Genomic DNA, 25,459 nt, shown 5'->3' with positions numbered 1-25,459 from the left:
ATCACTACCAAAATCTAATGATATGGTCCCTGTGTCATTTCTGACCTTCCCTGAACATCCATCCATCCATCCATTATCTATACACGCTTAATCCTCATTAGGGTCGCGGGGGGGGTGCTGGAGCCTATCCCAGCTGACTCGGGCGAAGGCAGGGGACACCCTGGACAGGTCGCCAGTCTGTCGCAGGGCCACATATATAGACAAACAATCACTCTCACATTCACACCTACGGGCAATTTAGAATAATCAATTAACCTCAGCATATTTTTGGACTGTGGGAGGAAGCCGGAGTACCCGGAGAAAACCCACGCATGCACAGAGAGAACATGCAAACTCCATGCAGAAAGATCCCGGGAAAGCCGGGACGCGAACCAGGGATCTTCTTGCTGCAAGGCGAAAGTGCTAACCACTACTCCACTGTGCAGCCCCTTCCCTGAACATTTCATCCAAATTTGTTAGTCCGTTTTTGAGCAATGTTGTGCACAGACAGACAAACCTACGCTGATCATCACATAACTCCACAGTGTTCCTTGGCAGAGTAACAACCATGCTCGTGACTGAGATCATGAGCTCATGAGACAGGTGTTTACTGAGGTAACATTTTCAGTCATTTTCGTGTAGACGTCGGTGCAATCAGGATTAATACAAATAAATCAGAATTATGTATAACTTTATGGATCTATTTACTTTGGTACCTGACGTGACAGTCAAACGACTTTTATTTTGAAACCCTCCCCGCCTCCGTACAGCTCCGTGTTGATAAATCTGTGTCTGACGTCAGCACACGAAAGATTTGGCCCCGCTCCTCTTCTCCTGCAAATAAAAGCATGAGGAGCTGGAGCGAGCCGAGCCGCTAGACACACAGGAGCCGCCGCAGCGAGGGAGGGAGGGAGGCATCATGTTGGGCCACAGGAAGAAAGCAGGCGCGCAGGTGAAGAACGGAGCCGGGACATCTGAGTCTAAGGCCATCGACCCTCTGAGGAATCTGGGTGAGTGTTATTGTCCCAGTGAAGGAGGACCGTTATCTCTCACTCCTACCAGGGAACAGCCTGCTTCTTCCTCTGCTTATAATATCTAACCTACACTGGTAGAACTGCAAAAACTACATTTACTGTACTGCAAATTGTTTTTCTTCCGGCCATACTGCTCTGTATTTCTACTGCACTACATTTACCTGACAGGTGCTGTCATTTTACCAGCCACGGATTAACAAAAGAGGAGCATGTAGTCTGTAGACGAGTCAGCCAAACAATATTTGAAATAGGAGCAGAAATTATTGATTTGACAGTGAAGATGCTGTAGTAACTGAACAGCAGTTTTAGTAATTTTAACGAAAAAAAATGGACAGTTCCAGCTTGTGAAAACTGGGGATTTGCTGCTTTTCATACTGTCTTAAGCCATACGATAGGAAACATTGCTGTTTCATCAGTCTGTTAAAGTGACAACATTCTGTCATTTAGACATTGGTCACTTTTACATTAATGTTTCCTCACAGCTTTATTCAGACAAACCCACAACAGTGACATGATATTTGTCTTAGAAATATTGGACAGAACATCTGGTGATGTACAATACATAATAATGCGTTAAATACAAATTAATAGCATCTTGTCCAACAGGCCAAATGACTAAAAGCCTTCTTTATTTATGATTTCCAAAACTAAATAACCAAACAGCTACTTACCAACCGTAAAGCATACATGAAAACTGTGTCTTTTGCTCTCTGCGATACTGTCAGTGTTTTTGGACCAATTCTCGTACTGAAATATGGAGAAAGTTTTCTCCAAATTACTTCACCTAACTCAAAGTACTGTCATTTGCACATGTCTGCCTGATAATGTAACTGTAGTTCAGAGCGTTGCCATGTTGAAGGTGATACAGAAACATTGCGAGGTTCATCTTAGTGAGTTTGCTACCATGACTTTAACAGAAAAGTGAGCAGGGTGCTCATTCAGACATGACTCTGACACGTTCAAATGCCATCAGATTAATGGAAAGGAGGGCATGTCTGAAAGGGGCTTTAAATTTTAATAAATGGAATCATATTGGGTAAAACTAACACTATGAAAGTTATGAAAGTGTCCCACTCCGCTCTTGGTAACTGTGACAGCATTTGACCTTAATTTTTGACAAAGTGATTAATTAAAGAAGGCAGTACTTACCTGTTTAATCTGTAATGGAAATAGTCATTAATTGAAAATTTACTTAAAATTAGCTGCACCTTACCAACAGTAAACTGCTGCCGACACATTAACACATCAGTAATAATGCTCTACTAAAATAGCAGTCGGGGGGGGGGCATTTCTCTGCACTGAGCTGCTACTGTCTTTACATTTATGCTTTATATATCTTTGACAACAAACTTCACTTTGGCTACCAGATGCTGTTCAACCTTTGTTCTTGCACTGCTGAAATGTGCTTCAGAGCTGTGAAAAGCTTGGAATTTGGTCTCCATTCCAGTTCCGGTATTACTGATTAGCCAGTGCAGCCAAACCAAACTCAATCTAATGAAATAATTTTAGAATTTTAGCTACTGTGGTTCGTCGGGTTTATACTTCGAAGCTGTGGCTGCAGAAACATTACCAACATGATCAGCTGCACTGAGACTGTAAATGTCAGAGGAAGCCTCTTCATGCTCTGACACAGTTTTTACTCTGAGACATAGAGCACTACCATTATGAAAAAATAACAAGTAAAATGTAATTCTCAGTAATGGACTGACTTTTGTTGCATTGAACTCCTACTGTGGCGCCTTTATTTTTAATATAGTAAATCTAAACTATTTTTAATTTTACTTTAGAGCGAAACTCATTCAACTTAGAGGTAATGCAGTTGCTGTAAGGTGATGCGATTTTAAATCATTTGAAATTTAAGTGACATTTCACAGGGGTGTAATGTTGTGTATTATAAAACACACTTTCTAACTCACCACTTTTATTAAAAAACAACTTGATAAGCAGATTGTTTTCTTCTGATCACGTAGTGCTTCATGGTGGTTTTGCTACTTTTAGTCTAGGCAAGACCTTCAGCACCATTCTGTCTCTGGTGGAAAGTTACTGGCTAATATGTGTCAAACTGATCTGAGGACCAGTTGAACACACAGCAGAAATTGAAAATACAGTAACAGCACTGTTTTTGTTACTATTACTGCAGCACAATCCTTCTTATGTTTTGGCCTTTATCTCTACTCTCTTCAGAAAGTAAATATCAGCAGAGTGGAGACGTGCAGTTATGGTCGCTGTTATTGCTTTTCCTTTTGGTTTCATGCAGCATAAGTCAAACCTCACAGTCCTCACACACTCTCACACTCACGCCACTGAGTTTCTTTCACTGGTGCAGTGTTGCTGCTGTCCCCACTTAGAGTTGATCACTACTGTACACAGGGGACCGTGTGTGTGTGTGTGTGTGTGTGTGTGTGTGTGTGTGTGTGTGTGTGCGCGGGAACATAGTGACCCAGCCCCTCCCTAGCCACAGTGAGACTCCTGTTTCAGCAGTCCTGCTTTCTTTGCATGGTAGATATGGTCTGCTTGACAGTTCATGCACATATAAGCTTTTAGTCTCCGTCATATGCATGTACATATTCACACATTATTACATATGGTTATATGATAACGAAGCCCTTTGAGGTCATTACTCTCCAAGGAATGCCACGGAGTTATATGACGATCGGCGTACGTTTGTCAGTCTTTCTGTGCACAACATTACTCAAAAACGGATTATCGGATTTGGATGAAATTTTCAGGAAAGGTCAGAATTGACACCTCATTAGATTGTGGTATTGATGCAGCTTATAGTCTGGATTCACAGGTTTGTTAAGGATTTCCATGCGAGATAGCACAATGTCACTGTAACTATGACAACAAGTGAACACTACGTCAGCTGCCTGCTGACGATCACATAATTGCAGTCCTACTACAAGTCGACCGTTGCGGATTTATCGGGACTTATCCGTCAGAAATGATACAAGGAACAATTGATTATATTATGAGGGTGTTTCCGAGTCCCATGAATTTCAGCCGCTGGCTACATATTTAAGTCAGGCGATTCGGTGTCAATACATAACGTGCACATGCGTAACACACGCCTGAGCTCAGTACAAGGTCATTTTGTTTGTGGGTACATTTATATTAAATGGCCACATTCTATGTTGCCGTGATTTGTAATCAGAAATAACTATAAACAAATGCTGCATTTCTACAAAAATATGCTGCATTTCTGACAATGCCATATGGGGGAATGAACAGCCTTGGCAGAGTACTGCGCTCTCTGAGTGCTTGTCTTGTTTTAAATGTCTCCTCATAAAAAAAATCTGAGATAACTTAGACATCACGCATCCTATTGGTCACTGCACTTCTGGCATTGATTAGATTGTATTGGGCTTCTTTCCATTACAAGAAGCAACCTGTGATTGTGCTTTGTTTTCACTGCAGTTTGTAGATAATTTTTGTTACACATGATTGTGATTAAACTTTTGTAAATCAAGGCTGACCAACTTGATGTGTCAGCATATGTCACTACAACAAACATAACAGCATTGTAACAACCTTTCAACAAACACTTTTTGAACTTTTCATAATGAAGGGCAATGAAGGAGACATTTTGGACACAATGATAAAATTGATAATGTTGCTCTCAAAAAATGTATCCACCATTGTATGTATATATTGTCTTCCATCATCAGTTGTCAGGTTGTCTGTCTTCCTTGACTGTTATCGTGTTGGACGTCTGTTTGGATTTTCTTGTTATACTTGGATCCTAAGCTTGTTGCCCTGCTTGTTACCATGCTAGCCCCCTGAGTCTTATTAAAGTTGCTTTTTGTTTGTCACCTGCCTGTCTGCAATGAGTTCATAAAGTCTTGAAACTCTTTTTCACAAGATAACAAATGTTTGTCTAGCAGCCGCGATCATTTCTTAGTCCAATCCAGTTTAAATTACATCGTATCTGTCTTTGTTCAATCACCTGTTTGTTTTCTAGGAGTACAGGATGATGAAGATGTGAAGCGGATGTTGCAGGGCTCAAGCATGGTGAAGGTATTACTGATTAAAAACTACTAGCAACTGTTAGTTGCAGCTGATCAAAACAATAAAATCAATTCTAATGGATTAATATTTCATGTGTGAAGGTACGCTCACCTCGCTGGCAAAAGCGCCGAACGCTGAAGCTGCTGGAAGATGGTGTCACTGTCTGGTGTCAGTCACACAAAACATCAAGTCGGGCCAAGGAGCAACAATCCTGTAAGTTGTTGGGTTTCAGTGCATCAGAATCAACTTATTGATGCAAATGCATTGTAGAAATGGCATTTTTTTTCTGACACGTACAAATTGACAGGATGTTGTGTGTTTCAAAAGTGTGTGAGAAGAGTGAGAAGATTTTGACTGATCTTTTGTATTTGTGAGGTATATCAGTTTGATTTCAGCGTTATGGTTTAATTTTATGTGAATGTGACAACAAAACCCAAACACATCTAAGATGAGCGAGTTTACGTAACAAATTGTGTGTCTTAATAACAGTAATACATATGAAGTAAAAGCACCTGTGGCCGTGACATACATCACTGGGCTGGTGGTGAACATGAATAGCAGACCACTAGCAGCAGTTTGTGGCCTCTGCTGTTCACAGCTGCAACAAAACAGATACAGCAAACCTGACAGAAAGTTCATTGGTAGCTTGGGGGCTGATTGTACTTAAATAAATGTTGCCCCTGATAAGTAAAGCATTACATGACATGTATTGTCATTTGTCCTCCAGATGTGAAGATTTGAAATCAAGTTGAGGGTTGGTCAGTGACAAAATCCCGCCATCTGCAAGGTTTTCAGCTCCTTGTGTTCAGCTGTACACTGATGTATGTTCTTGTCAAAGCTACATCAGGCATCACATAACAACATGCAAATAAATTTTGTTTTCCATCCATCCATTACCTATACACCGCTTAATCCTCATTAGGGTCATGAAGGGGCTGGAGCCCTGGACACCCTGGACACGTCTCCAGTCTATCACAGGGCTACATATAGAGACACACAATCACACTCACATTTGTACCCAGGGACAATTTAGAGTTACCGATTAACCTCAGCATGTTTTTGGACTGTGGGAGGAAGCCATAGAACTCGGAGAAAACCCACGCTGCACGGTGACAACATGAAAACTTCATGCTGAAAAATCCTGGGAAGGCGGGGATGCGAACCAGGGATCTTCTAGCTGTAAGGCAAAAATGCTAACCACCAAGCCACTGTGCAGCCTTTTATTTTGAAATATAATATTTCTTTGGATGAATGTAGCATTAAAGGTTAGAAGTGTTAGAGTGAGCAGGTAGTGCTTTTCTAGATGGAATTCTCCCCTCTGTTTTTGCAACAAAAAAAAAAAAAATAATGTCCACACCATAGACTGTACATATACAAATGGACATAGCTTCTAGGTCTGGAAAGTGAAACCAGCAAGGAAGTGCCTTAAACCTGCATTCTTTCTAACAGCCACCAGGGGTTGCAAAAAGAGGTCTGATTGTTCAGCAGTCTGTAAGAAAATGACGCTACTTCTCACTTGATCTTTACCTCGGTAAACATTTTGCTAATGAATTAATGTTCTCTATCTCTTGCTTCAGGCCTCCTTCAATACAACATGATGCTCACTTTGTAAATTGTGGTCTGATTTCGAGTAACACAGATGCTCAAGATGGTGGAGTTAATGGAGGGTGGGGTTATCCTGTGATTGACAGGCCACTACAGTATGGGAGTGTGTCTATGAGTTCTCAGTCAGATCCACTACTCACTTGTTACATCTGGTTTTTAAAAAGACGATGGTGAAACAAACCAATGGGTAACATCACAGTCGCTACATCCATCTTTTATTATAGAGTCTGTGGTTCACATTAGCTTTGTTTTACTAAATATATCCATACATATTAGAACACAAATGCTGGAGAAAAAGATTTCACCATATCTACAGATGCTGTGCACCCAGTAATATTGGGCACAAGAGATTTACATGCTTATGAGTGCCAGTGAAATGGTGCTGCATTCCCAAATTAAGTGGCGAACTTGTAACTACTAGTGCTAAAAAAAGGTAAGAAAACCTATATGTGCCACTGTCATTGTGTCAGGCACATGCTTATTACTTAAAGCAACAGAGTTGAGGGATGACATCACTTCTCAAACTTTCCTTTTTGTCCACAGGGATACACATAAAATGGTGCTTTTAAAAATCTGCAATTTAGATGTCAGTTTTAGTGACCTAAATCACCGTTTGTGTGTAGACGAGAGGGCAAAATGTATTGTTTGGCAAAATATCCTTACTAGTTTGGACTAGAACAGTCTCTTAGTGAAAGTGAAGAGCTGTTAAATTTGTTTGTAAAATGTTAAATAAGATTTGAAAGTAAGAAAGCAAAACATCCCAAAGGCTTCAAGCGCTTTGCCATTTAAACCCAGATAAACGTTGAGTCATGACCCAAACACAGTTCAAAAGAATCACATTGACTAGTGACTCACTATTGACTCTAGAATCACATCAAATGAAGAGGCGGCCTAGTACTTCTGTGGTTAAAGGGGTGTAGCATTAGTTGTGCTTCATTCCGTTGCATCGGATTTGGTAGAGTTGCAGTCGAGGATTTTTAGTGCAGGTTTAGTAACATCAGTGGCACTGACTCATAGTTATAAAGATGGTATTTACTAATTTTTGCTACTGGAGTCCCTTTTTATGTTTACATTCCAGTGCAATGCCTACAGCATTTTTTGAGTAAAGACTGTCTGAAAGTGTTCACTGTTATCCCATTTGCATCAGAAGGATTAAGACACTGTAGCCTATAGTTGTGGTCAGATGATTAAAAAAAACACACTAATAATTCTGTCTTTTTCAATGCCACTGAGAAGCCATACCTGACTCAGCTGCAAATAACATGCCAAACTTTCAGCAACTATTCAGGCTGTAAGATGAGACAAGTATGTAAACAAATTAGAGGGACTGAGAGCAGAATAAAATGCACTGGATCGATCAAATAAATGCAGCATAGCTCAAAAATGATATACAGAGGAGCAAGTAGTGAGTAAGTTGTTGGAGGAAGCATTCAGCATGGTGAAACATCTTTCAGGAGTTCATGTGCAGAGTGGTGGGAAAAATGTGGAAATTATAGAGCTTGTAAAATGTAACTAGTAAAAAAAATCAGTAACATTTACAGCTACCTTTTTTTCAGTATCGGTAACACCTATGGACACTTGAAAAATGTTGTACACGATAAAATAAACAAAGAAATTCTACTTTTTTCTGTTTTATAATACATAATATTCCAACTACAAAAAAGACATTCTAGTGTTATTTCTACTTCTAGCCATAGTTGTTTCCATAGAGGTGCAGGACTTGAGAGATTTGACAAATGAGGACATTGCTTGGAGTTAAGGGGGTAAAGTGTTTAAAATAATCCTTCAAGGAGCCCCACCCAGAGGTTAAGAACCATCTCTGTATGATAATTTGTAAGAAGAAGCCCTTCCTTTTCCCATTTCAGAAGCGCTCAGTGCTGACTGGGCATGTAAGATAAAACATGGCACCTATTTTTGTTCAGTTTAAATGCTACTTGCTGCTCTCTCCCTCTCTTACACTATCTGATGGTCACACACGATGCCTTGATTATAGAGCTCATCTATTTTCAGCATAAGATGGTAACCAATCCTGCTTTAGTTCAAACACTGAGATTATAGGACATTATAAGGTGGAGGGAGTCGGCCCTGGAGCCTTTAGTTTGCTGCTATATAGTTACCATATGAGTTAACCACAATGTTAGCCTCCCAAGTACAGTATAAGGCCTTCAATTGCCAGAAGACAAGATTTGCCTGTGATGTGGCAGGCGCTTGTTTATGTGTGCAGGTTTGTGTGTGTTGTATAATAACTGGGAGTGTGTCTTGCATCTCTTACCTTAATGATACTGTAAATCATTACAGCTAAGCGTCCCCTCTTTATTAGTGACTTCTAACATGTACATGAGAATCTGATTTCTTCTCAGCCAGACACACATTTGTGAGCTAAAGTGAATTTTGCATTTTTGGTTGAAGGCTGTACGTCCCATGCTGATCACCGCTGGCTCCTAGAACAAGTAGGTAGTTGTAAACTGGACTTGATGTGCCCATACAAGAATGTGGAAGCCTGTCATCTGCACCCAGTAATTTATTCCACTAGCAAAGTGGGTTTGCTGTAACCTGACTGGGTGGTCTAGCACAGTGGTTCCTAAACTATCTGACCTGTGCCCCTAAAGTAAGATCTCTACTCATAACTCCACATTATTTTCCCATTATGCTCCATATATACTCTAGAAAGATATTTCACCATGCTGCATGTATTTTGTGCAGCGAATGTCATTCTAACAGACGACATGTCTGAGTTCTCTCTCCTTCTTCATGGTCGTACTGTTTCCATAATGGACAGGGTTTTACATTGCAGTGAAAAATGTGCCCACTGTGAGTACAAATGTGACAAGTGCAAGAAAAAATACCCAGAAAATGCTGGGGGTTCACAAGGTTAATTTAAGATGATTATTTATACCAGTGTAACAAACAAGTTATTTTGATACAGTAGTTACTACACTTGGTAGCATAACAAAAAATATCATCACAAATCATTTGCATTGTCATGCATCTTTTCTTGCAGACACCTCTGTATTTTGGCTTATTTTCATGTTCTATTTAAGTGCCTTTTAACCCTGTTTATAGAGACTTTAAGAAAATCAAACAAAAATGTTAAAAGTGAGCTTGAAAGATCCATAGCACAGCCAAGTGTGTTTTCAAAGCAGTGCTGAATGAATCACCTAACAATAAAATACCTGCATGTAATAATCTGCTCAAGTTCTGGTCAAGGGCTTCTTGTACTATTAAATTTACTGAATGTGTAGCAAAGTGTAGCTAAATTTGTTTTATGTGGCACAAGAGTGAATAGCCTGTCAAAGCACTGGGAGAGGACGGGAAGAATAAGAGTGAACACTTTAAACTTTGAATACATGAGGCCTGAACTGCTATTTTTTGACATGTACTCCTAAGTATTTATATAAGAAATTTGTAGAGTTGGAGAGTCAATACGTGCATTCACTCAAGTGCTGTGCTTGAGTATAATTTTAAACTCTTTTCAATAAAGCAGAGATTTCTTATCGTTTGTTCTGCTTTGCGACATTTCAGAGGGACATGTTGAGCTTCCATTACACTGTTATGCTCATCTGCAATTATTGCACAGATAATGCTACCTTTTCTTTACAGATTAAAATTTTGCTTGAAAATCATGATTCAAATGTTAGTGTGTTTGTTTGTCTCTCTGTGTAGCCCTGTGATCGACCGGTGATCGGTCCAGGGTGTCCCCTGTCTTCACCCTAAGTCAGCTGGGATAGACTCCAGCCCCCTGTAATCCTAGCAAGGATTAAGCAGTTCATAGATTAATGGATGGACGGGTGGAAAAAACGTGATTCAGTTAGTTTGTTCATTGAATTGTCAAGGGCTTGTGATACTTCATAATAAATCAGTGTCTCTTTGAGGTACCCTGTCATGTTTCAGATGTCTTTTAGCAGTTCCAGTTCTCCTCTAAACATCTCATTTACATTTTTATACTATCACTTTTCTGTAGGTAAAGGATCTGATATATTTTTGAGAATAATTCCCCACTCTTAAGGTTGACTCCTGGAAGGTTGACTCACAGTGTGCACAGAACTCTGTCAGGCCGTGATCTCACAGGACACCTGAAAGAAGCTGTGTATAGAGGCTAGTGAAACCACAGGCAAGAATAGATGAACAAACACAAGCTGGTGTTTGGCCAGTGACAATGTTTAATTTGTTTCATTCATATATGGCAGTGTGGTGTCGTTGATAAAGTGTACATATGGTCACATTAATTGGGAAATAAGCGTCAGTTCATGTTGGATGAACAAACAGCTCTGTTTTGAAGGAAGACACTAGATAAAACAGCTTCATTTTTGTATGTGTTTGTACAGTTGACACTGTCGCCATACACTCTCAACATTCTGCAGAGCTCCGGTACAAGCTGGCGTCCATATTCAGAGTTTTCCAGACTACATGAAAAGCAAACATCTCTTTGGCCAAGACACATAACCTGTAAACCGTGTTTTCCTGTTGACACACAGCAGGAGAAAGGAAGGTTGATATTTCACGAACTCCAAACATAAATTCAAATTTACCAGTAAATGTGGTACTTTCAAGTAAAAATGGTAGTAGCTGAAACAGTGGGACTGTGACAAATATTTGTGCTCTAAAGAAATCCAGAAAACATGGAAAGCCTCTAGTATTAAAGGGCAAAATTATTCAGATGTATTTATTCAGATGTAATGTAAATAATGAATACAGGCAATATATATATATATATATATATATATATATATATATATATATATATATATATATATATATATATATATATATATATATATATATATATATATATATATATTTGTATTTTCCTTGTATGCAGCTTAGATGTGTGTGTGTATGTGTGTGTGTGTGTGTGTGTGTGTGTGTGTGTGTGTGTGTGTGTGTGTGTGTGTGCGCGTGTGTGCCAGTTTGTTAATACAAATCTGTGAATTTGATAGCTCATGAGTGTGTTTTAGTGACTCAAAATGACACCACCTTAAATAAACACTTCACAGAGGCAGAGAGTGAGTTGTTGTGAGCTTTTTTAGTGCTACTAGTATAGTTGAAGTACTGTTAGAGATGGAAACTGAGTAGACTGTAAATTTGAATAACAAAATGTGTGTTTCAATATCTTAGTGTCTTTGCAAGATGTCTGATATCCCCATTGTGGTAATACAATATAGGTTAACGCTAAACATTAAACTAAACAGTACCACTGAACAGCTGTTACTGAGTGCTAGGTTTCAATTGGCAGCAGTACACTTGAAATAAAACAGCAGTGCAACGCTGCTCTTGCAGTCAACATCACCTTCTAAGGATGGAAAATTAAGCAGGCAGTACTTGTTCTTTATTCACTTGTCCCTTGTTCCTCTTTATCCTCCATCCTTAGTCTCCATCTTGGAGGTGGAGTGTGTCCGAGAAGGTTGCCAGTCAGAGACATTGCGGCAGATAGTTGGCTCAGTACCTGAGGCCCGGTGTTTAACAGTGGTCTTCAAAGGGCCCCGCAAGAGCCTGGATCTCCTCTGCCAGAGCCAAGAGGAAGCTCAGCACTGGGCTCGCGGCATCCGAACACTGCAGGAGAGGTTGCAGAACATGACACAGAAGGAGAAACTTGATCAATATCCTTAAACCATTGTGTGTAAGTCAAAGATTGTTCTTTCATGAAAGACTCAAACCCAAGGGGCAATAATGTAACAAGCCACCAATGAAAAATCCTATGTCCTTAAGTTGAGGGCAACTGGGCTCAGTTCTGACAAGACTTCTTTTGCAAATTCAGAAAGTCTCTTGATTGAGAGATGAAACATCTTCATGAACCAAAACACAGTCCAGTTGCTTTCTACTGAAGCATTTAGGATTACCAAGACCTGAAAGACTGAGAATCTACACAGGCAACCACTGAAAACATATGTACTATCTTTACCTTTTTATATTGAAGATTTTTTTCAAAGGACTGGAGTCTATTATGTTGGGATTATTATGAGTAAATATTAGTTCTGTACTTCAACACTTCATTTTGGTCAAACCATTTCATTTTGTACTCTTGTTGCTGCCTTGACCATATATGTGTGTCACTTGGATTCATGCTTACCTGAGTCGGGCCGACCAGAACCACGATGACAAAATGAGCTACGATGAGGTGCAGAAGCTGCTGCAGATGATCAACATTGACCTGAGTGACCAATATGCCCGCAGCCTCTTCCAGGTAGTGGAACAAACACTCCCTTGAGTGATTTATTTTACTTGTACTTAACTTGACTAATGGTAGACCTCAGTTAAACTGTTTGTCACTTGGGGCTGACAATTACGACCATATTGAAAAGAGATAATTACTCCTAGACAACAATTGATGATCTGTTTCTCACTGATAGAAATGTGACCGGTCAGCTGATGGTCGTCTGGACCACGGAGAGATTGAAATTTTCTGCAGGGAATTGTTACGGAGACCAGAGCTCGATGCTGTATTTATCCGCTACTCTGCAAATGGCTGCGTACTTTCCACTGTGGACCTGAGGGATTTCTTGAAGGACCAGGAGGAGGATTCTTCACTCATCCATGCTCAAAGTCTCATACTCACCTATGAACTTAATGAGTGGGGTACGGTGCTAAGTATCAATAAGTGACAAAGTATGAGTATTGATTTAGCAGAAGGTTGAGAATAGTAATTCTGAAAAGCCCAGTAGAAAATACCTACCTGGCACCAAACAGGACACAAAGTAAGTTAGCAAACTACTAGCTGATTTCTGAGTAGTTGGTATAAACTTAAATAGAATTCTAAGTGCTTCCACAGAAGTCAACTGGACTTTTCTTTTTTGGTGCTTGATGATATTTAACCTCTCTTCCAGGAGGTTTCCTTAGTGTTTGTAGGTATTTATTTTCACTCCAAAATTACATTGGCTCATGGCCTATTAACAGCCCAAAACTCAAATGCCTCAAAGTGCTAATGATTGTGAAGCTGCCTGGGGTGGGTTTCAAGACTGTGTTATACATACCTGATAAATGGGGTTGTAGTTACTATTACTACAACCACCTCTTTTGTCACATTTTAAAGCAAAATCAAAAATGACAGCCAGTTGTCTTGCATGTATTCCGACATTAGAGTGCCTGTAAAGCTGTATGTAAAATATCTCTTGTCTTTCTTTGACATTTGTTTGTGCCTTTTGCCCAGTGCAGCCCAGAAGAACCAGTTCATGACCCCCAATGGTTTCACCATGTACATGCTTTCTAAGGAGAACTGTGTGTTTAATCTGGAACATGCTAGAGTTTATCAAGACATGACACATCCATTGGCGCACTACTTCATCTCTTCATCCCACAACACCTACCTCACTAAGGACCAGCTAACTGGGGACAGCAGCACAGAGCCATACATACGGTAAGAAAGGAAATGTGTGCAAAGGACATTTACATATCGATACATAAGCACTTTGTAAAACCGCTCTCTTGTTCATTCAGTCGCGTCATCATCATTTTGCACCATTTGTGACAAATGCAATACAAGACCGTACATTACTGGACAAGTTTGCTTTTGTGAAAAGCCAATAAATACTGTTTTTAAAATCTGAGAACCCAGTGGAGTGCAGGGTTTCCTGAAGCAGCAAGCAGGTATTTGATAGCCAGAAAAGCTGCAGCTTCTTTAGCTGCCGAAACCAAAACTGGTGTAAGAGGTCAGAGTAGCAGCTGAGAGGGTTTTACTCTTGACTTCAGATTGGCCATGGAAGATTGTTTGACAGGGCAAGAAGGAGAGGCATTTCCTAGGCTAGGATGGTCAACATGTCAGAGAGCTAAATGTTAAACTGCAGAAATCATCAAATCTTTCAACCAACTGTAAACTGTTTTATTCAACCTCAGCACACATGCAGACACTATACATCCTGTGTGTAACCACAGAACAGGTCCATGTTGCAACAACAGCACTGGTGGTCAGAGTTACTATAACATATACAGGCAGGGGGAGCAATACCCATTTCCCTGGCAGAGATCACTGATGTAGCTGACAAACTCTGCAGTAGAAGGACACTACGAGTGACCTAGCACTATTAGGACTACCCTGTCCTCTGCATGGGTCATCACTGGAAAAAGTTTAGGAAAGCAGCTCTGTCCTGCTACTTACAAATACATACAACATGCATTTGTGAAACCAACCACTTTGTATCACTGAAACCTGTCTTTTGTAAAACACTTCTAGTCCAGGGTAGACATAGGATGAGCTGCAGAGGGGTTGTCTGACACAGATCAACATTAGTGTCAGGAAAAGGTTGGATAGATCAGTTATATAGTACTATATTTTCATGTAAATTTTTCCACAGCCTGGAACTAGCATTTTCCAAAACGACAGTTTTATGTCAGCTATACGTCCTCATCATTTTTGTAATCTGATGAGAACCAGCCAAACACATCATACATTTGGCAGCTGTGAGGCTGGAATCTCATATTTGCAGATTCCAGCCCCCAGCTTTTAGTCTTCTACTATGAAAGGCCCTAAAAAATAGTATGTGGATGTTATGAGAAATCTGTACATGCTGCCAACAGAAAGAAATAAAGAGAACAGATTACTTGCATGATCTTAAATTACACATTTGTTAATGAAATTTTATCTGCTGCAAAAATTCTTACTTTTCTCTTAGAGCTCTGAATCATGGCTGTCGGTGTGTGGAGCTGGACTGCTGGGATGGAGATAAAGGAGAACCAGTCATCTATCATGGACATACTCTCACCTCCAAAGTGCCCTTTGTGGAAGTCATTGAGACTATCAATGAATATGCTTTTAAAGTGAGTAGAGTCAGGATCAGAGTCAGGATGTCGTTGCTTCAAATACAAATTAAAATGAAAAAAATACTGAATTTTGCCTTGATCACATTCATGCAGATAGACACCGATCAGCCACAACAATAAAAGCGCTGACTGGTGACATAACTAACATTGATCATATCATTGCAATGCAATGTTCTTCTGGGAAACCTTGGGACCTGACACTAATGTGAATGTAAAGTTGACACCCACCTAAACGTTGGTGCTGTTCAACCACACCTCACATGGCAGGGGCATCCCATAGCAGAACAGTGCACTCTGCCACACTAAAAACACTGCTAAGAAGGGGCTCAAGGAACATGACAAGATTGCTCAGGACAAGCATGATCCACAGTAAGCAGTATAGTGGACAGGATTTACAGGTTGATTGTCTATTGAGAACATTGTTCCAGGTTCAGCAGGTGGACAGCCTGTGGAAAAAAGCTCCTTCTCATTGTCTCTGTGTTGCCTTCAGGTAGCGGTAACGCTGCCCTTACGGCAGCAGAGAGAACAGTGTGTGGCTGGGGTGGGTGGGCTCACTAGCAGTCTTCCTGGCCTTTAACCAGCATCATTTGTTGTAAATACCCTGTAGGTTGGGGAGGGTGGTTCTGATGGTGCGCTCAGCCGAGCGGACCAGCCTCCTCAGAGCCCAGAAGTTCTGCTGGATGCTGCTGCCCATCCAGGTGGTGATACTCCCAGCCAAAACACTCTCAATGGTGCAGGTGTAAAAGTTCTTGAGCACCTTGAGAGGGAGCTTAAAGTCCCTCAGACGTCTGAGGTGGTAGAGCTTTCTTCACCAGGGTGTTGATGTGACAGGACCACGTCAGGTCCTGCGTGATGTTAACAGGCAGGTATCTGAAGCTGTTCACTCTCTCCACCTGATGTAAATGTTCCCCAAACCATCAAGTCACTACGAGAAGTCTGGGCTATTAACACAAGACAGTTGGGGTCCATGCATTTGTCTTGTTGATGCCAAATTCAAACCCATCTGTCTGTAGTTTGGAGAGCCTGAATTGTTAATGTGTTTTTGTATTTTGTACTATTATGTGTAAAATCTAGAGATGGTTGTTGTGAAAACCCAGTAAGTCAGCAGTTTTTAGACATTTTGATCTGTATCTGCAGGATTTTATGCATTGCACTACAGCCATGTGATTAGATCATTGAAGGACTAAGCAGGTGTACAGGTGTTCCTTGTGAAGTGCTGAATAAGTACATGTCAGTTATTATGTATGCACATTGACATATGTTGCTGTAAACCATGGTATACCTTGACACTGCATACACTAACAATTTTTCTAACATGATGAATGATAATTTCCTTCTCCTTCTCTGACCCATAGAGAACATTCTTTTCTTTCTGACTTTGTACCATTGTCCCTCTCTCCCAGGCGTCTCCCTACCCTCTGATCTTGTCTCTGGAGAACCACTGCTCTGTGGAGCAGCAGACAGTAATGGCTCGACACCTGAAATCCATCCTGGGGAACAAGCTGCTCATCAAGCCCCTCAGTGGTCTGGATAACCGCTGCTTGCCTTCTCCAGAAGTAAGTAGTCCCATACCTGGAAGCAAATTCAGCCTTCAGAATTACTATATTTGTTAAGACTAATAAAGGTTTTTAAGTTGGATGTAATTTGTACTTGTGTGAGGGACTTGATTCAGTTTTTGTCACACGTCACTGCTGCAAAAGGAAAATTTTAAAATCTTATCCTTAGACGTTTAAATGATTTGTCCAGAAAGATATCTGTAGTGTGTTTGCCACTTACCAGTGGAATGTAGATATGGTTAAAAATAGCTTTCGCGTGTAGCAGAGAGCAGACTGTCAGACATGGAGATCAGCAGCAATTTGCTTCTCTGCGGCCCGCTTCCTATGCAACTGCACACAATCATAACTCTGTGTTCGGGTTAGTGCATATACATGTGATCTTTGCCCTAGTAATCACACTCCCTGGAGGCACCTTCACCGTATGTGACATTTCCTTGCGGCTACCATCCTGTTTGTGCTTGTAGTTACGTTCAAAGGATTTTACATGATTTGCTTTTGAGATTTGCTCTGTTTCATTCATCTTTGTATCTAACCGTTACTGTGTTGTGTTATTAGCAGTGATAGAAAAAGCAATAGTAGTAGACAGTAGTAGGAGTATTCAGATCCTTTACAACTAGGCCACTACGGCTGAAACCTAGTAGTATATAAAATCTCTAATGGTATCACCTCCATGAGAGAATTTTTTATTTATTTATTTTTTTTAACTGTTTTTAGTATTTTCAAATTGTGGGTATTCTTTCTATAATATGTTGATTGTGCGTGTAGGCTCTTAAGGGTAAAATCCTGGTGAAGGGAAAGAAGGAGAGGATGGAAAAGGAGGGCTCATCTAGCTCTTCAGACCTCAGCTCCTCAGATGAGGAGGCTAGTCGAGGCAAAAGCAAAAGTCAGAAGAAGAAAGAAGACAAGAAGGTTAGTACATCACAAGTTCACCTTTACCCCAGAAGCAGTGACTCCAACCAGTTTCTTGGAGGGAATTTGATTAGATTTTCACTTGTAGAACCACTACATATTTAAAATAGTGGTAACAGTATAGAACAGAGGATAAACTGGCTGTTACCATTTATTTAGCAATTGGACTGTTCAATATTGATGGATTTCTATGCATGTGATCTTAGCCGGCTGTGTCTAAGCTGAGTCCCGAGCTGTCAGACCTGGTGGTGTACACTCGCAGTGTTCCCTTTAAAGACTTCGAACAAGCTGCCAAAAGTCCAGCCACCGACATGTCATCTTTCTCTGAAAGTGAAGCACTCAGGCATGTTAAAGACTCAGGTATGATGTGTGTGTGTCTAAACTTCCTCTTTAAAAGTAAAAGTTAAAAAAAAGTCATGCTGGCTGCAAGGGAAAGAAAAATATGCATTCATCCAAGATTATAACTAAGATTTAGGTAAAGACAGGCAGTTACCTGTTACCTTGTATTGATTCTACAAAAGGCATAAAGACAAAGTAAAATAAGCCTTTCTGCAGCTTGCAGTCAGACTAGCTGGACTAATTGAATCTCCTTTGTTCTGCTTCTCCAGGGATGTATTTTGTACGTCACAACAGTCACCAGCTCAGCAGGATCTACCCCTCAGGCCAGCGCCTCCAATCCTCCAACTACAACCCTCAGGAGATGTGGAATGGAGGCTGTCAGATTGGTCAGAGCTTGTTGTCTAAGTTCTTCTATTCACCAGAGACATAAATAAAATAATAAATAAAGAATTCTCACTTAGACACAAGTCCTTCTTAGTTCTTATGTTTGTTTCTAACTATGACTTCCCACACACACCCTCCATAAAGGACTAGGCTAGCTGCTAAAGCTGCTGTGTTGTATTTCTCCAGTTGCTCTGAACTTCCAAACACCTGGGGAGCAGATGGACCTAAACCAAGGTAGGTTCCTACAAAATGGACAGTGTGGATATGTCCTGAAACCTGCCTTCATGTACCAGCCTGCCACCACCTTCAACCCAGAGAATGTTGGAGGAGGTCCTGCCCACAAACCAGTCCTGCTCACTGTTCGGGTAAGATGGTGTTAAACCTTACTCAAATCAGGTGTCATTGTTAAAATAGGTGGAATGGCACTATCTTTCCACTGTCAGTTTGCATCTTAAAGATAATTGTTGCTCTTGAATCCAAACATGACCAATGGAAGAAATCTGGACCCCAAATTGTGTTGTGAGATAAATTTCCCTTTCAGAAAAATCATGCAAATTGTAAATATCGCAATATTTTCAATTCATTTCAGTTTCATTTATACTGCGCTAATTCACAACATATGTCATGTCATAGCACATAGTAAAGTATTGTGAACTTTACAAATTTTAAACACAACCAAACAATCCAAAAGTCCTTTTGGATTCCCTTTGAGCAAGCAGTGTGTAGCGGTGGGAAAGAATCAAAAACTCTCCCCTTCATCAGGAACGACAAAAATAAACAAAAATGAGCCTGGCTCAGGGAAGGCGGCCATTAGCCTCAACGGGTTGGGGTGAGAATGGGGATGAGCGGGTAGGGAAGGGGTTGGGGTGGAGGAAGCAGGATTGCAGTTGGAGAACAGATAAACATTACATAAGGGAACAGATCACTTCACAAAGTTTCTGAGAATAGCTCCAGATTGAGATACCTGCAGAGAGAACAAGACATAAACTGTGGGGAAGAGACTTGCTTAAGATATGCTTTTTTTGACTAACTGATTGGTTTCATTTGGCTTTATACATAAATATAACTGGGTGTCATCTGCATAACAATGGAAATGTACGCAGGGTTTCCAAATAATGTTGCTTAAGGGGAGCATGTATAGAGTTAATAATATGGGTCCTAACACAGAAGCCTGTATTTGGTTACATTTGGTGTAAGGATAATAAAGTAGATAATCTTTTTTCTTCACAGGTAGTCCTATGGGTTTTACATGGAACACACATTGTTTACATATGAAATTCCATGGATTTCATGTGAAATCAAATGGATTTCACATAGGTTTTACATGAGAATACACCTGGGTTTTATACATATACACCATGAAAATATGACAAAAGCCTGTTTCACAGTTTCACTTACTTGCTGTACTGTATTGTTATATTGTTATTCCAGGTTATTTCAGCTCAGCAGCTGCCTAAACCAGAATGTGACAAGCCCAGCTCCATTGTGGACCCTCAAGTCTGGGTGGAAATACATGGTGTTCCGATTGACAACGATAAGAAGAAAACTCATCATGTTGACAACAATGGTATTTACCTATCCCACTGCAATATACCAAAAAAGTGTGCACGTACTGAATCAACTGTAATACCTGAAATCTGTATGTTGTGACTGACAGTACACGAAAACTAGCAAGAGAGTAGAGAAGTCTAGTTATCCAAAAGCAATGTATTCATAATTAAAGTAGACTAAAATGAATAGATAAATGGTTGATCAGCTTCCACAATTCCAAGTGGTAGTAGAAAGGCAAACTAAAATATGCCTACAGAAACATTTAAATTTCAATTTTGTGACAAAAATATTAATACTTTTATATATTCAATAGTGCTAAACAGCATCCAGGTTAACATAAAAGTTGAAATGACCACGTTTGGAACATGATAGGTATGACTGCACAATAGGAAATAACCCATCATCGATAAAAATTATTTTGTATTAAATTGGGTAAATATGACTGTGAATCTCCTTATATTATTCTTTCATAGTAAGGTTTGGTCACACAACTGTCTGAGCAGCTTCACTGATGTAACTTAGGGGAGCCTAGAGACTTCCTTGAGCACAGCCACCAGACGAGCCTCTACCGTAGCCTGGATGTGTGGCATTTAAGGAACATTGGCAAATTGTAGTGTGTAGTGATATATTTTGCCTCTACAAGATGCTCTAAATTTGGTTGAAGGTCAACATTATTTTAAGTCTTGTACATTACAAAGAAATGTAGTACAAGATAGAAGTGAAAGCAGCACTGTTTGAAATATTTAGTTTTTTCTTCTCAGGCTTTAACCCGCGTTGGGACTGCACCTTTAACTTTACCATCCATGTCCCTGACTTGGCTCTGGTCCGCTTTATGGTGGAGGATCATGACTACACCTCAAGCAATGACTTCCTGGGCCAGTACACCTTGCCTTTCACCAGTCTCCGCACAGGTGTGTGTGTGTGGGGGGGTTTGGTGGGTTTTATATGTTTGTTTCTTTACCAAAGTCCTGTTAAGTCTCACTGACACTATGAGAATAGCTGTTTGCTCTCCTGACCTTCTACCTTTTACCTTTGCAGGTTATCGCCATGTCCGACTGCTCAAGTTGGATGGTTCAAGTCTTTCCCCCGCCTCCCTGTTTGTGCATGTGAAGGTCACCCCCTGTCAGCGCAGTCCTTCCAAATCATCAGCTAAAACACCAGCTACATCACCAACTAAGTCTACAACTAAGAGGCCCTAATTCCAACAGCATGCATCCCACTGAGATGTATGTGACATATCTGCATGTGACCAAATATAAATTCTGGGCCATAAATTTTAAAAGTCGGTGGCTCCAACCTTCCCCTGCAGTTGTAGCAATATCTTCAACCTGTTTATATTTTATGAAACAGATTAATTTTGCTGATGCAAACAGTTAAACTGACCAGTATTCCAAATTTGTGAAGACAAAAGAAAACACAGTTTTGCAGTGCTTACAGCTAATTATGTTATGCAATGCATGCCAGTGACTTTTGTCACTGATCGGATGCGTAAACGGAGACCAGAGCAACAAACTAGATCTTAGTTAAGGTTCTGGTATGTGGATTTAAGTGCACTCCAAGCCTCATTCCGTCCAAAACTATCAGTCGCAGATTTGTGAATACTTGAAGCTAGAGTAGTGATTTTAATACTTAATTCAATAGAGTGTTGACTCTGAGAGCAAAACTCCCAGCTAAGTCTGAGGCCTTTTGCAGGAGGGACTTTTTAATGGTATGTAACTATTTTAACGTGTATTTGACCTCAGTATTCTTTGAAAGGTTGTGAAGTGATCTGTTCTAATGTGTCTCTGCTGTGAAAGATTTGGGGTAAAATTCACAGTTATTATTCTGTGCAAAACCACATTCTTAGATTCATCTAATGATAAGATTTGGCTTTAGAAATCTCAACTCGTGTGGGTTATCAAGGTGACAATCATTTAATGTTCCATTATGATACCTTCAAGGTAAACAGCAGAATTAAGTTTGTCACTTTATAATGATCCAGGAGTGTGCACTTAAATCAGAGACTGATTAGGCTACAATCAACTGTTATTAGCTGACAATGCTGCATTAATGTTGTCTGTACAGGGCCTTACCCAAACAAAGTGGGTATCAGTGCCCTGGTAGTAATGTGTAGGTTTATTGCTGGTGTTTTGTCCAGACAAAACAAGCTATGTAAGACTATCAGGACAGATCCATCTGACTCAGCTCGTTGAGGAAGCAAGAAATTTTATACTAAAAACACAACTGTGGAAGACACTCAGTTGATTTGTCCAACTTGTTTTGCTAATACCTTATATTAGCTTGAGCTAAATGTAAGCATCGTTGCCTCACAGCAAGAAGAGTCGGGCTTTGAACCTGTGGCCTTTTAGAGGGGAGTTTGTTCAGATAAGTGAATTGCTTGACTCTAAAATGCCCATAGAGGTGCAAGTCCAGAGGGCTGTATCACAACGCAAGTTTGACAGAGCTGGGCTTTCTCCGTATGAGTGGGCTCCACAAAAACTAAAGCCCCAGTTAGAGGTAACAGGTATAACGAAGGGGGTTATCAACTTTATTTGTTAACTCAAACTTTCTGCTTCTAACTCTGTGTGCTCGCATGAAAGGAGGCGTTTAACACGTCATGTGACTCTTGTTCTATTATAAATAAACCAATCATGTACCGCTGCTTCAGTCAGTAGGTTGTTTTAATGGAGAACTACAAGAATCTAATAATTTATGACAGTTAAAAGCACTGCTACTGCAAATGATGCAAGACAGGTATGCTGGGAGAAAGCTGTTAAACGTGTGTTAATATAATTATTTTACCAATTATTTTAGAGTTGTTAAACTTTAAACTTCATATATTTAAACATGATATTGTATTTGGAGCGCATTTAGATTTGACATTATACAGGTTTTTCAAATTAGATGTATCCCATAATACAGAATACCACTCATTTTTGCCCAAATCAAAGTGAAATTATTTATTGATTCTCTGTAATAAATACCAATAATATAATCCATTTTAATCTGTGTTCTAATAACTGCAGTACCAGCAGTGTAAATGGACTGAGCAGCAAATCAGGACTAAACATAAAAACATATTTATGCGATTTGTACTAACCCACTAATCTTGTTTGGTAGTACAGCACTCAGATCTCGCCCAGTCTCAACTGGTTTACCTCCGACCCTCTGCAGCCCTCAGTAAACATAAGCATGTATAGCTTTAAAAGTCTTTGTAGAGTGGTCTCATGCACAGGAAGCCTTCAAAACCAGTTGGAGAAATGATAACATCTATCATCAAATCCCGTCCCAGTACTTTTTAATTTGCAGTCTAGTGGATGATTTTGATTATATTCAGTATCTGTTCTTTCTTTTTGTCAGTGAATGACTGAAACCAAACTATATGATGAAGTAGTCACCTCAGCTTTTATATTAGAAATAGAATATGCTCAATTATGCAATAGCAAGATAGTGTGCACTAGATAGATCCGCTGCCTTGTTGGATGATATTCTGTGTTATGCCTCTCCTAGTAGTAATTATTAGAATTTTTTATAATCTCTTTCTCATTGTTTACTTTGTGTTCAAATATGTTCTGTGCCAGTTTGATTGATAATCTTGGCAACTGTGGAGTAAAGACTTTGTTTCTGTCAATGGTTCAACAGATCAGAAGATTTATTTCTGTTTTAGACAAAATCATTTACTGTCATGTGTTGTGTTAAAGAAAGTTTTATACAGTGCTTTTGTAAGTGTTTTGCAGAAGTTAGTTTTGGAACATTCATATTTTTTTTTGATTTACCTGTGACAAAAATGACTAGGTATGTTTCTATGTGAATATATTAGAATAATATCATGGAGAGTTTTAGAGGCATTCTGTCAGTGCTGGGTACTGAAAACACTTTCAGCATTAGTCTTCAACTGCTGTCAGATATGAATCTTGACAATATTGCACTTACTTACACTCATAATTGTACTCAGAACCGTGTAAACTGTAAGTATAACTACATAGTATGTCATTTTTTAAAAAAAAAAGACCAAAGTTTGTGTTTTTTGAACAGTAGCAATAGTACAAAAACTTTTATTCAAAGCATTGACATTGTTCTTGTTTATTTATTGCATCTAAACAATTGGACTGTTTGCTTTTGTGAACACAAGCTGTACGATAACCAACCTCATGGTATTTATTATAAAGCATATATGCAATTCAATAAAATATTCTAAAAATAGCTAAACAAATTGAAGAACCTGTCATGTGGTATTTGAGTCGCACTGTCAACTGATGCATCCGTCTGATAGGTTTTTTTTGTTTGTTTTTTTTTTTTATGATTTTTTTGGTCTTTTTGCCTTTACAGTATTATAATGCACAGTGGAGAGAGAGACAGGAAAAAAGGGGAGAAGAGTGAGGGAAAGACATGCAGTAAATGGCCATGGGTCGGACAAAAAACACTGACCTCTACGTTGGGGACTATAGTACCTGTTTATCTGTCACCTGTTCAACCTGTTGAGCTACAGGGGTGTCCTCATCTGACATGTTTTTACAGTGAAAAAATAAATGATATGAGTCATCAGCTTACTCTCCCCTCTTTAGTTCATATTTCCTCTTCTGCTGTGAAGATAATTTTGTGAACAGTTGTGATGCGAGTTCAGAACAACCCACATCTGATGGTGTGTTACAAACAGCATCTGAACATCAGCTCACAAACAGGATCAGCTCGGAATTCAAAAGACCTAATGTTCCACAACATTTTCAGCCAGCAGAACTCAGCTGCTGTCTTTACACCTGCACGTTCTGAAATTGTGACGATCCCTCCAAACGTGTCTCCTAATAGTAATATAGTCTTCATGGTTACCAAAAATATAGATTTTGAGCATTTTATGAACAATGACCCTGGCACAATTTTGTTTCCAAAAATTTCAACACCAGTGTCAACAAAATGGATGCCCTCAACCAAAAATTATAATTTTTTTCAAATCACTACAGCATTGTAAACATTTTTTTTTCACATTTCCCAGTACTTTAAAAACAAACAAACAAAAAATAAACCAACTTGATTTGCACCAACTGCAGCAGAATACTGCCAGATCCTAACCATCATAAAGGTAGCCCTGTGCCAAAATCTATTTAGTCAATAATGACAAAGATAACCTTAACTGTACTGCACATTTCATACAAACCTATAAAGGGTTTGAGAAAAAGAAAATACATAAAAGTTTTTCTCAAAGTGCTTCAGGTTTTTTTCTGTGCAATGTTATATTGTTCCATCACATTGATTGGTATTTTTAGTGTCTAAAATGTAAACAAGATAATTACTGACATGAGGCTACAGTCCAGTCTGTATCTAGCTGCTGTATTCTGGAACAAGTTTGAAATCACATCTTGGCAGAAG

The 25,459-nt window shown here is 39.6% G+C and overlaps 1 protein-coding gene across 1 annotated transcript; it reads left to right on the top strand.

The window, feature by feature from the left end:
• The first annotated feature begins 797 nt into the window (after positions 1 to 797).
• On the top strand, positions 798 to 24,296 carry LOC111581008 (1-phosphatidylinositol 4,5-bisphosphate phosphodiesterase delta-3-A-like). Its single transcript, XM_023288977.3, has 16 exons — positions 798 to 989; positions 4,975 to 5,030; positions 5,123 to 5,234; positions 11,995 to 12,223; positions 12,678 to 12,807; positions 12,974 to 13,199; positions 13,776 to 13,977; positions 15,230 to 15,374; positions 16,781 to 16,933; positions 17,699 to 17,842; positions 18,049 to 18,202; positions 18,451 to 18,567; positions 18,752 to 18,930; positions 19,997 to 20,132; positions 20,878 to 21,027; positions 21,155 to 24,296. Exons 1-16 carry the CDS (start codon positions 899 to 901, stop codon positions 21,313 to 21,315), a joined length of 2,385 nt encoding a protein of 794 aa, XP_023144745.2. The 5' UTR covers positions 798 to 898; the 3' UTR covers positions 21,316 to 24,296.
• The last annotated feature ends 1,163 nt before the right edge of the window (positions 24,297 to 25,459 follow it).

This window comes from Amphiprion ocellaris, chromosome 18, assembly GCF_022539595.1.
Source record: "Amphiprion ocellaris isolate individual 3 ecotype Okinawa chromosome 18, ASM2253959v1, whole genome shotgun sequence".
Taxonomy (NCBI): Eukaryota; Metazoa; Chordata; class Actinopteri; family Pomacentridae; genus Amphiprion; species Amphiprion ocellaris.
This window is presented reverse-complemented; position numbering and strand designations above follow the sequence as displayed.

Coding starts and splice junctions, on each gene's coding strand:
- LOC111581008 (XM_023288977.3), top strand. CDS start 899: ATGTTGGGCCACAGGAAGAAAGCAGGCGCGCAGGTGAAGAACGGAGCC. Junction 13,200..13,775: donor CTATGAACTTAATGAGTGGG/GTACGGTGCTAA, acceptor TGCCCAGTGCAG/CCCAGAAGAACCAGTTCATG. Junction 15,375..16,780: donor TCAATGAATATGCTTTTAAA/GTGAGTAGAGTC, acceptor CCTCTCTCCCAG/GCGTCTCCCTACCCTCTGAT.